Source organism: Bipolaris oryzae (genome assembly GCF_000523455.1).
Source record: "Bipolaris oryzae ATCC 44560 unplaced genomic scaffold scaffold_68, whole genome shotgun sequence".
Lineage (NCBI taxonomy): Eukaryota > Fungi > Ascomycota > Dothideomycetes > Pleosporales > Pleosporaceae > Bipolaris > Bipolaris oryzae.
In genome coordinates this window covers 119,236-133,746 of record NW_006911344.1, presented here as the reverse complement: position 1 = coordinate 133,746, position 14,511 = coordinate 119,236, and the positions used below count along the sequence as shown (strand labels likewise).

The following is a 14,511-nucleotide window of genomic DNA, read 5'->3' as shown; positions in this document are numbered from 1 at the left end:
CCCCCCCCCCACAGAATCCTTCCCTCCTCCGAAATCCTACGGAAATTCAACAAACCCATCCCACCTTTTTTTTGCACCGATTCCCCCAAGCTGGGATATGCCAGTAAAATGATGACTGGAACTATTGTATCCGCTAGAGTACTTGCACTTGGGCTAGGGTGATTTTTTTTATTTGCACTTCCAGGCACGTGGTGGCGGCGACGCGTGGCTGTTAGTGCGCGCATTGTACGTATGTAGCTTGTGCGTGGGTGCGTGGGGCTAGTTGCTTGGGGGGGGGGGGGGGGGGAAGGGGTTTTATCAGTACATCTACTCTATGCTATTAATCATTTCATATCGTGATTGGGTTTGGGTGTTCTGGATGAGCGAGAGATATAGAGGGGGTTTGCATTGTCCATAGGGAAATATTTACACTTCAATTCAGTGAATAGTAGCATACGGATTCCTCATTGTTCTTTTCGTCCGTCTTCCCCGAATCCCATGTCTATGGTCCCTGGGTCGAGCGATAACCTCGCATTACGCTTGTTTGACTTTCCCATGTTTTCTTTCTTTTCTTTTCCATTGAACTTTTGGGAGGGCCATGTGCGACGTCATTGTTGGATCATTGATGTTACGAGGGAGAACTCCATGTTTCACACATACGTATGTATGTAAACCTGCCGGGCTAAGCAAGAACCGGGTTTGTTTGGACCAGACGTTCTTGTTTTTATTGTATATGTGCATATACTGGTACATTACCTGTTTCACATGGTGGTTTTCGGGAATGATTACACGTGTAGAGGCATAACGCTAAAGTGGGTGCGTGCATGTCAACAAACTTGGGTTTCGCCAAGACAATGTCATCATGTTGATAACAGGACATGAGTGGACACAGGAATTTAAGGTTGGAAGGATATGTTGGTATTGCTAGTCGTCATTCGTAACAAATGGATCTCGCGAGGTAAATGCAGAGGAAGCCACGTGAAGTCATTGTTTCATGTTTTGAGGTGTGATTCTTGCCATTACTATCGCGAATGTTGCATGAGCTGTAGTAGCCCTTCTGCAGCATCGCCTTGTACCCCGATGCTATTTGAAAGCTCATCTCCCATATATTGCTCCTGCTTCAGACGTTGCAATCTTTCTCGTGCAGACTCGCCTGCCCTATACTCATCACTTCGTATCCCTAACTCAGCAGTCATCTGGTAGTGATCTACATGTCGAGCCGGTGATATGAGTTCTTCGGGTGTAGCGGATTTAGGCAACTCAACGACAGGAGGTGAGGAAGTGATGTCATATTGTTGCAAAGTACGCGACGAATTCATACCACCGGGAGGCAGCGCAAACTGGACTGGAGCGGGCCCGAGTTTGCTAATAGGTCGAAACGGGTCGAGATTCGCTTTCACAAAGACTGGTCCTTGGTCGCGTTGGGGTGAAGATATGGTAATGTTGGGGACGCGGCAAGTGCCTTGAGATTCACCAGAGTAGGTCGTGGCTGTTGACCTCGACGCGTTGATCGTGTTGGATGAATACAGGGCACTGGCCTCGTATGGGGCAATAATATCCACGTCACGCTTATTGACTTGATTTGTCTTGACCTTATACAGGCCAAACTTGAGGCGCGTGCGCAACTGTTCCGCCCGTGACTTGGTCTTTGTCTCTGCAACTGGTGGGGCAGGCGCTAATGCAGCTGGACGTTCTTGCTCTTTGCCTAGGTCGCTCTTTTGGCTGGCACACATTTCATAGTTGAGAAAGTCAGAGAAGGACTGGTTGCTCTTTTGAGATGCTTGGATTGGCTCCGTCTCAGGCTCAGGCTCGGGTGAAGGCGAGGGCGTAGCGCGTTCGGTAGGCGATCCGGGATCTGCGAGTCCAATTGGGTTGTTTTCCTGTGAGAACTGTCAGTCATATGAAGAGGCAAAGAGCGTGGTGTACTAACAGTGTGTTTTTGTATCGCGTCGGTAGTTAAGCGCACACCGGCGTTTGAGGGGCTGTCGTCGCGTGCATGAGCAAGCATCTTTGCACTTCCAACTGTCTCGGCACCGTCGACTTCTTCTATGCCCCGCTTCTTGCTCCTGACGGTCGCATTGGGCGTTGTCAGGTTTTCCTTGTCGACAAAGTGGACTGGCGTGTTTGGGGTAACGTGCTTCAGAGGGCTTTCGGCTCGTGGGGCTTGTGATGGTTCATATGCCTTTGTCTGAGTTTGGGGCGTATTTAAGGCCTTTGGGGTGATATTGCCCAGCACACGTCGCGAGGGTGTTTGCGAAGGTGTGTGGTAGGCGGCCATGGTCGGTCTATGTGGCGTTGTGGCGCTCATGGTGTTGCTGCTGCAGTCTTCCGTATCCTGCGACGCGTTGATATACCAATACAGGTGACGCGTGGGGTTGCGGTATGATGGTCAGAATGGGGCGACTGGATGTGACTGAGGGACGACTTGCACTGTATCCCAGCCACCGACAGCAAGGAATCAAAATAAACAATGTATTTCCAGATGATAGTGCGGTAGTAGGCGCGTCGGGGTTGGGGAGGGCGTATCACGGACACGAACCGACGCGATTGGGGGAGGGGGGCATGTCAGGGTCCAGTCCAGCTTGGCGGGATTGCAGCCTGGCCCAACTCTCTCTCTCTCTCTCTCGTCTTCGTTTCGACTTCATCTCCGTCTTCCTCCTCATCGTGTGTTGATGACTGCAGTCTTATTTTCCAGGAAAGAATTCACACAATTGTCATTGGCAAGAACGAGATGTCGGGTTGGGTCGCTCCCAATGGTGCTACGGTGGCCCCAAAGCTAATTCTGAGTAATACCTCAAACATGTAACCATTAGGTTATCAGACGCCTACACAGGACCACCTCTACTCTGGGCAATTGCTCTCAGATGTGATCAATCTCGCAAACAAAATAGTTTCTCGACACTGGCCTAAAGATATCAAGTCAGCCAAGCAAAAAGTAGTCGTTCCCCACATCGTAGTAACAGGGGGACAACTTGCCGGACAATGGCCATTCGCGATAAGATAAGTAGGGCTTTTAGTAGTCCCACTGCACCTGCACATGTACAACGCGCCAGCCTACGGGTCTCCAACTCTCCACCTTACGTCATCTTCAGCACACCAACGCGGTTACTCGGCACCGCCATGTCTCGGTTCCATGCACGTACATGCCAAACCTACACTCCTGTTCAACTGGCACTTCTGTCAGAGCCTGCCTGATATTCTGCGTCCCAATACAAAGCCTACCGCTGCTACAATCGTCTTATTTGGAGCAAAGCAAGCTTGACCATCCTTGCATGCATGCTATCTAACAATTGCTCCACTTTTTCACAATGAGAGGCTTCCTGCAGAAAGCCAAGTCCGAGTTCAAAAACCTGACCCAGAACGATGCCGAGTCTGGTAATCCACACAATTCACATTACCAACATCAGACACAATGTCACCCTGTGCAGCACGCCAATGGACATGGGCCTGATAATCAAAAGCAGGGTATCACCGACCCTACCTCACTAGATATACTCCGTTATCGCTACCACCATGGCGCAAACCTTGGATCTGTCTATGTCATCGAGCGCTGGCTGCAGCACTCTCGGTTTCCTGAAGGCGCAGAGGGCTCCAGTGAGCTTGCAGCAGTCAAGGCATGGGTTGACAGAATCGGCGTCGATGAGACAAGAAAGAAGTTTGGAGAGCATTGGGCCAATGTTGTTTCCGAAAATGCCATCGGATGGCTCGCTAACGTAGCCAAATGTACCACCGTTCGCTTACCCATCGGCTACTACGACTTGCCCGGTGCAGTCTTCACGCAAGGCACGCCTTTTGAACCCTATGCTGATATCTACACTGGAGCATGGGACAGCATTCGCAATCTCATCCAAAGGCTGCGCCAGCGCTCGATCGGAGTTCTGATCGATCTACATGCCCTTCCAGGAGGCGCAAATGCGCAGGAGCATTCTGGGACAAACAGTGGGTGTGCTGAACTCTGGGGTAACCCTTTCAACCGTTCTCTAGGTGTTCGTTGCTGCCAGTTCATTGCTGAAGACACAAAGGCTGGAGCGGAGATTGCTGGAATACAGCTCGTCAACGAGGCTGAGTGGGAGTGTGAACGCATGTACGAATGGTACGATGAGTGTATAAGCGCTGTATCTGCCATTAATCCCGAAATGCCTGTCATCATATCGGATGGCTGGAATTTCTCAAAAGCTATCGATTGGTGTCTCCAAAAGAACTCAATCTACTCTTACCCGCAGTGCCCGGTCGTCGTTGACACGCACTATTACTGGGCCTTTACAGATGCCGACAAGGCCAAGTCGCCACAGCAAATAATTCAAGAGGCTGGTACCAAAATGGGAGAGCTGGACGGTAAAGAAGGCGCAGTCCATGATCGCGGCGCTGTTCAGGCCATTGTTGGCGAGTACTCATGTGTCATGACTGAGGACTCATGGGCCAAGGGTGGTGAAGTGCCAAAGGAAGAGCTCGTGAGACAGTTTGGTCAAGCACAAAGCAAGAGGTACCAGGAGAGAGCTGGTGGCAGCTTCTTCTGGACATGGAAAATGGACTGGATGCCCGGCGGTGAATGGGGGTTCAAAGCTAAAACAGAAGATGGAAGTATCGTACCGCCAAATTACACAGCCATGTCCGCCGATCAGAGGCACGAGGCGGTTGAAAAGGCTCAACATGAAAAAGCAGGACTTTTCCAAAACGCTTTCCAACAACATGTGGCTTATTGGACCGGTGTAGATCCAAATGGCCACTACGAACACGAAAAGTACGAATACGGCTGGCAGGTTGGGTTCCAAGATGCGCTTGCATTTTTCGAGGGGAGAGACACGCGTGGGGACAAGATCGGTATGCTCGAAATTTGGATTTTGAAGCGTATCAGAGAGAGCGGATACAGGGGCGGCTTCACCTGGTTATTTGAGCAGGGTTTGAGGAAAGGTGTGCAAGATTGTCAATTCACGCTCGGCATCTGAGGGCATGGTGCATAGGTCATTTAGCCCCCTTTCACTCCCACTTCCATTTCACCTAGAAGCGACATTGTTCAGACATTGTACTATAGGCAACCCACAATGTGAACATAGTGAAACAATGATGGTAGTAATATGTGCTCATAGAGATAATTGACCCTGTGTTAATCTTCGGGTGTATCGTCACATCAACTCCATTCAACAATCTCAACTATCCCTATTTCTTTCTTATCATTTGACAAGACCCTCAAGTCATGGATCACAATCGACCCATGCACATCGACACGAATATAACCACACTGAATGAGGTGTCATCTCTGCTTCGCGATTCACCAGAAATTCGACCATACCAAGCATACTGCGACACAGAGACTTCATCATGTCCGTCAAGTCCAGAGAATCTTTCCCCAAGTCCGTTGCAAGTGATGAAGGTCCACCTAAAGCAGGCCGACATGAGTACTCAAGCCTCAGCTATCGACGCCTCTGAGCAAGAAATCTCCCTCACTCGAGTTGCGACATCCAGTACCGAGAAGCAAGTCGACTTTCCGAGATCATTTCCCGCGGGAAACCAAACTAGGAAACGCGATCAAGGGATGAACCAAAGCGGCTTCTTTGCAAGTGTTTCGTCAGCAACTTCGGGTCACATTCCACAACCTATCAACCCACGCGGCAGTCACTTACAAAGTGACGATGAGGTGACAGCGTACGACTCTGACCCGGCAATTACACGGGTGCAACTATCGACACAAATTGATCGTGTGACGGAACTTACTAAACCACGTAAGCCAGTTCCTGAGAATGGGGTAGAATTTGGGACAATCTATCGTCCTTTGCCTCAGGTACCGTTGGGAAAAGTCAAGGTCGAAATTCAGGACCAACCAGAATCGACATACGAAAATGGGTGTGTACAATGTCCGTCACAAACAATGGGCCCAGCAAACAAAAGGCTGGAGGAAAGCGACGGCGAAACATCTCTAAGAGGCCGCCGAGGTGTTGACGACGTCCCATGTATGCCATCCCCGAATCAGCCTAGCTGCGATGAACTTTCTGAAGCATTTTTGCGCCTCTTTCCGGAAGACTCGTCACTATCCCCCCCAACATCGCCATCATACAATGTAGATGCTCGACATTGTGGACCAAACGCACAAGCAGAACTCGGCGATACCCACACTCGACGTTTTCTGCCAACTGAGCCGGGTAATTCTCAGGGGAAAAGGAAAAATATAGAAGACGAGACCACCGCTGATAGCCTGGATCGATTTGAAGAAATAGATTTCGGATCCCCAAACGCCCAGCCACCTCGAAGGCCAGAACCCGCTTTCCAGACATGCTTCAATCAACATAGCGATGAACTCTTCCTCCAAGTTCCTACGTATACGCGACCGCACCCCGCATCCTCACTCCATTCCTCAACGGATCTACAAAATGGTCCGCGTCCACCCCCTTGGGGCACCTACGACAACCTCGCCCTGCAGCGCCGCCAACGCAACGAATTGAGAGGACGAATGCAGGGCGTCCCGAGAGACGTGGCGCGGGAACCTGCACTGACGTATCAACAGACGCTGTCTGTTGAGCTGAGGGGTGAGGGGCTGTCGAGGGAGGTGAATGAATATCGAGAGCAGATACTCAGTGTATATCCTGACATGGTGTTTGATGGGCACGCTGGGGATGTTGAGCGGAAGTGTGGGTGTTGTTCGATTATGTGAATCAGATAGGGTGGTGGTAGTATTTTTTTTTCAGAGGAATGAGGGTTATAGCATGGGGTTTGATGGGTGGAGAGGATGGAGGTTATGGTGTTGTTGAAGGAAGCGTATGCTGCTTTCTATAATTGGTGGAAACCGAGAAGCCGAGTCTTTAAACGAAAAGAATGGAGATATGATTTATGTGTTCCAGTGCTTATTTGATATATCAAGTTCAAATTAGAAGATTTTACGCAGATATGTATACCGATATCTAAATTTTGGTTGATAGTTAAGGAAAGTCTATATAAGTGCAGAACATGTCTTGTTGGTTGAAGTTGACACATCTTATGTGTATTTACATGCTGAGCAAACAATAGGAGTTTGCATGACCATTCAGTCCATGTCTAGAGATAATAATTCGTGATTCTAAGAAAATCTAAAACACTCCCTGCACATGATCATATCACAAACACAATTGTGCAGCAAAGATTGTGCGCTTCGATATATGCATTCCCAGCAAACCATTTAAATTATCGCGCGTCGTACATGCCCGCTCCACGTGCTGCAAAAAGCCACAAAGTGACGTATGCCGTGTAACAGTGTTATAGTTCTCCTCGGAAAAAAAACTTCACCCTCGAGGTGTCATATGCAACAGATTTCTTACTAGGCGCCCTGATAGAGCCGCTGTCAGAAATGTTCCATCGGTGATTACAGCATTGGTAGGATGCCTTTTCTCAACGATGAGAGTAACACGAGTTTAGATACATATGCCTTGACTGAGGCTTAGTCAATTAGGATTGAAAGAGATACAAGAAAGCGGGGTTACAAAAAACAGTTCCGGCATCGCATTCACTCATGCTCTAGTCTGCGCGCAAACTCTTTCGTTTGCTTTTATACCATTGGACGTAGGATACACCTTGCAGCCAACCCGTAGCGGCTCAGCCTCTCGCCCTCGACAGTCGGCACGCCTCGCCACAAAACTCTCGATATACTGGTCTCTGATATTTCCCAGATCCAACGAACGACAGCATCATGTCTACACACTTCCATCCGCGTCCGTCTACCTCTGCACCGCAAAGTCCCGTTTGCCCTGGCTCTGCTCGCCCAACCATCCGTGCCATCACGCCTTCGCCACCGCATGGCTTGAGCAATCCCATGAGCAAGAGTTGCAGTGAGCTAGAGAAGCCGAGTCAAGCGTCGCAAGGGGCGGCAGAACACCTCTTCATGCGGCCCAAGAGCGTAGAGATGCTGCAAAAGAATGTTCAGACCCGGCACGCACAGCAGGGCTTTCAAGGTGACGAAGTGGATACCAATGTGCCTGTACTGCGGCGAGGCGGCGCAGTAGCAGGCAGAAAGTCGCCCGTCAAGCGCAGACATCCGAGTAAGAGCCAGAGAATCAAACCATATAGTACGCCATCAGCAGCGTCGCTGCGGCATAGGATACTGATGGGAGATCGGAAGGACGGTAAAGAAGAAGAAAGTGGAGCCATCAAGCAGGACGCAAGCAAGCAACCCAAGCACCATGACCACAACGACATTGACATCTTTGCCGCCTGTCCCGATACACCCACGCCAATGACAGCATCGCAAAAGCGATTCGCATACCTCCCTCTCGGCACACCAACCCCAACTGTCTACTCCCAATCCGCTTCCAAACCGCGCTCCAGAACCAACGCAGCACCTCGTACCAAGTCCGCCCCAATCCTAGCCTCAAATCGCAACCGCCAGACTTCCAACCTCGGACACGGAAAACCACATCCTATCCATGCAACCAGAACACTAAATCACTCTGGCACGCGCCTAGGCCAGCGCAGTCAAGCAAACGATGAGACACAAGACCCGTCAAAAGTCGCGCCAAAACACTCACATTCTCACCGACCCCTCCATGTCATACAGCAGCAGCCTAACCAGCCCTCCGCTCCAGTCCCAGCAATTAAACGTGCCAGAGCACCCGGCCCGGCTCCCACTATACCTCTACCGCGTAAACCCCTGTCCGCTACGTCCAACATTTCCATTCACACCGCGCGCTCACACCGCAGCGTCTTTAGCACGTTGGGTCGCGACGAGTTGGAGCGGAAGAAGGCGGTGGTTGAGGAGGACGAGGGACCGTTTGGCGCGGTGGGGAGTGTGGCTGAGTTGGATGGGGCGAGGAGGAGTGTTAGTAGTGGGAAGGATGGAGGGGAGAAGGGGGGGATGTGTGGGGGGAAGGGATGTTGTGGCGTTATGTGAGATTTGTTTCTTTCTTGATAATTGGGGAAGGGGAAATCTTGGTGGATGGAGAATGAATGATGGTGTGGGAGGGGAGGCTTGTGGAGTGTTGCTTTTGTGGGTGGTCTGGGTAGAAGGTGATTAGGAATGGGGAGTTTGGGTTGCGGGCGAAGTGTATGTCATAATTAGTTAGTATAGTTAGTAAAATAATAGACAGAGTGTCATGAGTATCGAAGTACTGTGGAAGACCTGTTCATAAAAGAACAAAACAACTTCACTCAATTGCTAAATTACGCCATGAACGTATTTTTCCCTCGACTGGTTTATTGGTGGAACACACTCCTGGAAGCTATACAATACCTAAAATTGAACTCGTGGCAGCATGACTTCGCATCTAGGCCACTGCAAACCCCTATTTTATAGATGTCTTGAATACAAGAGCGAAAGCTGTTCTGAAGGTAGCCCACCCGAGAACTAGACGTGAAACCGGCAGCCCTTGGTCTTGTGCCAGACACCAGTGGTTCACTGAGCCTTGTGGGTTCCCAACCAAAGTAATCCTGATGCACATGACCAGCCGATGCAGAACAGTGCAGTCTTTCCCATGGATACAAGACTCCGATAGAATGTCGTAGAACTAGATGATATTTATTATGATGTTTGAAAGAGGTTCTTTCCACCTATTGACAATGCTACTGTAAGCGTCGACAGACGAAGAGTGCATCTCAAAGATTCATTCACAATGGTCGAAACCTCGCAGTCACTCGTAGGGTGTTGAAAAAGGTGAAGAATCAAACGTCAGGTGCAAAACCAGTGTGCTGAAATCTAGTTTCGCTTCTTGGACGATGGGTCGGAAGCATAGTCGAGAGCGGTAATAATGTCGGTACCAAAAACAGTGACCATGTACGCAGGGAAAACAATCCACAGGCCACTGTGGGGATGATCAGCATCATGTATGGAATGATATTCTTGGCAAGAAAATAGAGACTCACTTCATGACAATGTATAAAGAAATGAGTGTGAACCAGTCATTGTGACGAATGTTAGCGAAGTCGGAGAAGTACTCGTTGCAGTCTGTTTCTGTTAGTGTAAAATTTCCTAAACCACCAGTCCTGTATACATACAATACAATATTGTCTTGCTCAGTGTCATGACAGCAGCGGTGAAGCCAATGAGGACTGCGCGGTTACCGGACTTGCCTCGCACCTTGATGCCGCCGGCGAAGAAACCGCCTTTGTCCTTGCTCACCTCCACACCAGTGCCTCCAGCAGCTGGCTGACCGTGGTTATATACGGTCAGGGCATAGAGTCCGTACAGAATGAGTTCAATGGCATTAAGCACGCCCTGTGCTGATCCGAATCCATCATGATTTTCCCATCCGGGCCATCCGTATACGTAATCAATGGCCGCATAAGTTTCGTAGGGCGTCCACAGTGGCCATTGAATCGCGCCTCCAGCCATGGTGTGTGGGCGCAACAGGATGTATAGAGTATCCCAAAGCACGAGGGGCCATGATATAGACAGCCAGACGAGTGTCACCTTTGAGGCTGTATGGCACCATGCTGTTTCGCCAATTGCGGCGGGAGCAGGAGGGCTTATTTCGTCGAAAGCATTCGAGACTGCGCGTTTGGCCAGAGATGCTGCGCCAGATGGAGACGCGCTGAAGTCTGGCGGTGCCGGCGACGCGGTCGAGTTGCGCGATCGTGGCGTCTTCTTAGTAGGCGATGGCTCCGAGGCGGGGAAGTCGCCTTGAGGGCGTGAGCGCGTCGTCACCATTATGTTTTTTGGCGGCGCAAAGTTGCGAAAAAAGATGTCAAAGAGGGGATTACAGTTTTTGAATGGATAAAAGCAGCACAATGGCACGTAAGGCAGGAGGAATGAGGTGTTGCGATGATGCTACATATCTGTATAGCCAGCACCGAGCCAATGAGGGGTCGGGTCCGCGCTACCCGGCGGGCTAATTCATAACCTGAGAGAATCACCCGCCCTTTCAGCCAATATCATGCGGCACATGGTCTCTAGCGTCTTACCACAAATCTTAATTCTGTATCTTGTTACGCTTACCGTTGCGACTCGCAGGCCAGGGACTGCTCCCAACGCTCACTCCAATAGCTGATCTTTGGGGTGACAGAACAGCAAGACAAACTAAGAAAAAGACAGTTTTTTTCTTTGAATTAGCCTAGGCCTGGTTCACAGCAACCAATATTGACCATGTCGACTTCGAATTACACAATGCCCAGTCCTTCATATGGCCCATCTCCATTCTCTCCGCGAAGTCGTAAGAGGAACACCATGCGGCTCACCCCGGAAGTAGAGCCCGGCATACGTTCATCCCATTAGCGCGCGTAGGCACGACCACGCAGCATCTCCGCCTCGTCGGCTGTGACAGTCATTAGACCCGAGCCAGCCTCATCCAGCTTCTTCTTCAGTGACTGAGCCGTACGCTTTTCCCGCTCAATGCGCTCACGTTTCTCGGCCTCATTCTGCTGACGGCGCTGACGACGCTCGCTCTCGCGGGCATTCGCATACCTCTTCGCATAGCCTGCAAAATATGCATCAGCGGCTTCCATTGCCGTTTTGAGGCGATCGTGCGTCTCTAAGAACTCCTCAAACTCATCTACATCAGGGATGAGGCCTTTGAAGCGATCATGACAGAGGTGATTAACCATGCTAGTCCACAGGGGATCCTTGTCTGACGTGGCATTCTGCTCAATGATAACAATCTCTTCATAGCTTGGAAGTTCGCTCTTCAGGTAGGTGGTGTAAGCACCTAGGATATGCGAGCAGTACCTCTCCATACCTAACAAGCGAGCTGCACGTAAAACGGCGATGTCCTCGAAAAAGGTCTTCTGGTATGGTACAGCATGGGCCTCAAATTCGTTGCAAGCTTCACGCATCCACTTGATAAGCAACAGGCGGACGGCACCGGGGTTGATCTGGCTGCGCGAGAACCGGCACTCTAATGAGTTTGGGTGGTTAGTGAAGTGGCGGTGCAAAACAGAAGATGCAGCCATCGCGGAGCGCTTGTAGATGTCTGAGACAGATGTGTTGCCAATGTGGATGGTTATGCGTGGACCCGTGAGGAGAGCTTGACGCTGAGGACGGATCATCTCTAGAAGATTGTCATAGCACTGGTCAACAATGGCAATGGAAGAACCCTCAGAATACGACGGGTCACTAGATGCTTCGAGCGTGGAGACAGTCGATTTCAACAACTCTGATTCCTTGTGAGAGAGCGGGGGAGAAGGCAGTGTAGAAGAGTTAAAGGGGAGAACCACCGCCTTTGGTACTCCAGCTTCTGAGTCAAGCAATCCAGAAGACGTGACTGATTGAACACCCGGCTGGCTGGCCTTTTCCGTTGCGAGCTCTACCTTGGCAGCTTTTCCGTGGGATGCCTTTTTGGTTTTCTTCTTGGATTTTGGCAATTTCGCAGCGACCGGTGCCTGTTCTTGAGCTTGGTTGTCTTCAGGCTGAGTGGTTTTGATATCTGGTCGCTCGACATTCTTTGCAGCCTTATACCGACTGGCCTTTATAGCCATGTAAGGAGCTTGGCCTAGGCTAATGGGTAAGGGAACCCTATATAAATGTAAGTATCATGTTATACTGCAATGTACCAAGTGAACTTACTTGTCGTTAGGAACGGAGGCGTACATGACTCAGTTGATCGGAATTGTGTATCCTGAAAGATGAGTATATTACTCAAAAATTAGTGAATCGGCAGTAGAGCTGTTTTTTGTTTGTGTACGATGACCTGTGTTGTGAGTCCACGAATATAATCCAATTATTGATGTGGGTCAAAGACTTACCCTGCAAAGGAATGTGTGTATTAGGGAATCGTATCAATTTGACAAGAGTAACTAGTAGGCGAGGTTCCAAATTTTTGAGAGTCACTAAAGCACAGTGTAGTGACGAGCCAGTGAGCGCGACCTTTTCTAGGTGTGCAAACGGGAAAGAGCATGGACTGCACGTGATCCTGCAGCTACCCAGAGTACTAAGCAAACGGCGGCAGAGGGGACCCTGCAATGGAAGTGAATGAGGATTTATAGCTTGCGAAGTGTTTCTAAGTAGCAGCTCATTTTTCCTCTTTTTCAGTACATCAGTCCTGAGGCAATATGGTTTTTCAGACCTCAACTTCAACTGGCGTAGTAGCTGCTACTCGACAACAGTGCATACCCTACTTTACCATTAACTACTTGTCAAGCGTCACAAGAAATTTAAACACACAATGCTAGAGTCTAGCATCCTAGACTACACTTTCCTGCGCGCATCGAAAAGATCTGGCGCTCCCGCCAACTGAGGAAAAAAACAAACTAGCATTCACCGTGAAAAGGAAAACCCATGCGGCATAGGCTAGAGAACAAACAAAAGCAAGTCGCCCAACACCCTGCAGGTGTTTATCAGCGCGTCTCGGGCCGCTGCCGTACGTGCGCATCCGCACGAGCACATTTTTTATTCCCAAGTACTTGGTTTTGATCCCATTACCTATTCCGTACAGCGTTGCTCGATTTTGTGCAACCATCAATAAGAGATACAGTTAAACATATCACTGACATTGAAATCTCACTCCGGATACACCATTTTCCTCCCAACCCCCCCATCCACCACAATCTCCTGTCCCGTCACAAACTCATTCCCAATCACATACTCAACCGCCTTAGCGATATCCTCCACTTTTCCCACTCTCCCCGCAGGATGCCACGCCGTATCCTCATCCGTCAATCCTTCTTCCCACCCCACACCTTTCTCATCCGCAGCCTTCCTCTCGTTGACAACGTGGATCCACCCAGGGATAATCGCATTAACCCTGATCTTATGTCGGTGACCCAGCGATACACACATCGATTGAGTTAGCCCGAGCAGTCCGGCTTTTACGGCGGAGTACGCCTCGTGATCGGGTTCGGACTGGTAGGCGCGGGTGGAGGATACGTTGATGATTGTGCCGGGGGAGTTGGGAGTTGAGTTTCCTTTTGCGAGGAGGGGGACGCAGAGGCGGCTTAGTAGGAAGGGTGCTGTGAGGCCGATTGAGAGTTTCAGGTCCCATTCTTTTTCTATGTCTTCGCCTTGGGCTTCCATGGTGCGGTCTGAGGATATGCTGAGGTCGGTGGGGAAGGCGTTATTGATGAGGACGTCGAGGGTGCCGTTGAATTTTTGGTTCACTTCGTGAACAGCGGCTTTGAGTTGGGTGCGTGAGCTGAGGTCGCAGTGGAGGGCGTGCCAAGTTTCTTTTCGTCCGTTGGACCATTCTTGCGCTCGCGTTTTCACGTGGTCTAGTTCTTCTTTGTTGGAGTCGAGTATGATGACTTCGTGGCCGGCGGTCAAGAGATGGCGGAAGAGACCGCGCCCAATGCCTCGCGCGCCGCCAGTGAGCAACACCTTTAGGTGCTGAGGTGCTGCACTCATTGTTGCTTGTCCGCCTCGTGAGCTACTGCGGTCAGTATGTACATCTTTCATTGACGCATCTGTGCGGAAGGAGGAGTGTATGAAATGACGTCATCCTACAGATCGACCTGAGCACGATATTTCATCATTCCTTCTCACTGATTTCCAGCTTACAACAATAGATGGAGGAAACATCATGTTTCATAAAACGCAACTTGTACTCAACAATATATGGAATGTGATACTGCCCTGCTTTGTCAATCGAATCGTGTGGAACCAGTCACCAAACATTCAGCAGCACTAAGCACACAAGTACACGAATAAGG

General features: G+C 50.1%; 7 protein-coding genes across 7 annotated transcripts; 3 read left to right on the top strand and 4 right to left on the bottom strand.

Annotated features, from left to right (window-relative positions):
* Positions 1–1,001: 1,001 nt before the first annotated feature.
* COCMIDRAFT_95832 (uncharacterized protein) lies at positions 1,002–2,257 on the bottom strand (the record flags this gene model as incomplete). The annotated part of the gene is made up of 2 exons (XM_007689976.1): positions 1,002–1,859; positions 1,910–2,257. 2 exons carry the CDS (start codon positions 2,255–2,257, stop codon positions 1,002–1,004), a joined length of 1,206 nt encoding a protein of 401 aa, XP_007688166.1.
* A 1,030-nt stretch (positions 2,258–3,287) lies between these two features.
* On the top strand, positions 3,288–4,925 carry COCMIDRAFT_95880 (glycoside hydrolase family 5 protein; the record flags this gene model as incomplete). Its single annotated transcript, XM_007689975.1, has 1 exon — positions 3,288–4,925. One exon carries the CDS (start codon positions 3,288–3,290, stop codon positions 4,923–4,925), a length of 1,638 nt encoding a protein of 545 aa, XP_007688165.1.
* Positions 4,926–5,173: 248 nt separating this feature from the next.
* Positions 5,174–6,625, top strand: COCMIDRAFT_95746 (uncharacterized protein; the record flags this gene model as incomplete). The annotated part of the gene is made up of 2 exons (XM_007689974.1): positions 5,174–5,911; positions 6,128–6,625. 2 exons carry the CDS (start codon positions 5,174–5,176, stop codon positions 6,623–6,625), a joined length of 1,236 nt encoding a protein of 411 aa, XP_007688164.1.
* A 1,008-nt stretch (positions 6,626–7,633) lies between these two features.
* Positions 7,634–8,830, top strand: COCMIDRAFT_26478 (uncharacterized protein; the record flags this gene model as incomplete). Its single annotated transcript, XM_007689939.1, has 1 exon — positions 7,634–8,830. One exon carries the CDS (start codon positions 7,634–7,636, stop codon positions 8,828–8,830), a length of 1,197 nt encoding a protein of 398 aa, XP_007688129.1.
* An 801-nt stretch (positions 8,831–9,631) lies between these two features.
* On the bottom strand, positions 9,632–10,582 carry COCMIDRAFT_95749 (uncharacterized protein; the record flags this gene model as incomplete). The annotated part of the gene is made up of 3 exons (XM_007689973.1): positions 9,632–9,737; positions 9,799–9,880; positions 9,931–10,582. 3 exons carry the CDS (start codon positions 10,580–10,582, stop codon positions 9,632–9,634), a joined length of 840 nt encoding a protein of 279 aa, XP_007688163.1.
* A 566-nt stretch (positions 10,583–11,148) lies between these two features.
* COCMIDRAFT_78650 (uncharacterized protein) lies at positions 11,149–11,970 on the bottom strand (the record flags this gene model as incomplete). The annotated part of the gene is made up of 1 exon (XM_007689972.1): positions 11,149–11,970. A coding segment is annotated over one exon (822 nt), but the record flags the coding sequence as incomplete, so codon positions are not given.
* A 1,396-nt stretch (positions 11,971–13,366) lies between these two features.
* On the bottom strand, positions 13,367–14,206 carry COCMIDRAFT_95878 (uncharacterized protein; the record flags this gene model as incomplete). Its single annotated transcript, XM_007689971.1, has 1 exon — positions 13,367–14,206. The coding sequence occupies one exon, from the start codon at positions 14,204–14,206 to the stop codon at positions 13,367–13,369; it is 840 nt and encodes a 279-aa protein (XP_007688161.1).
* Positions 14,207–14,511: the final 305 nt, after the last annotated feature.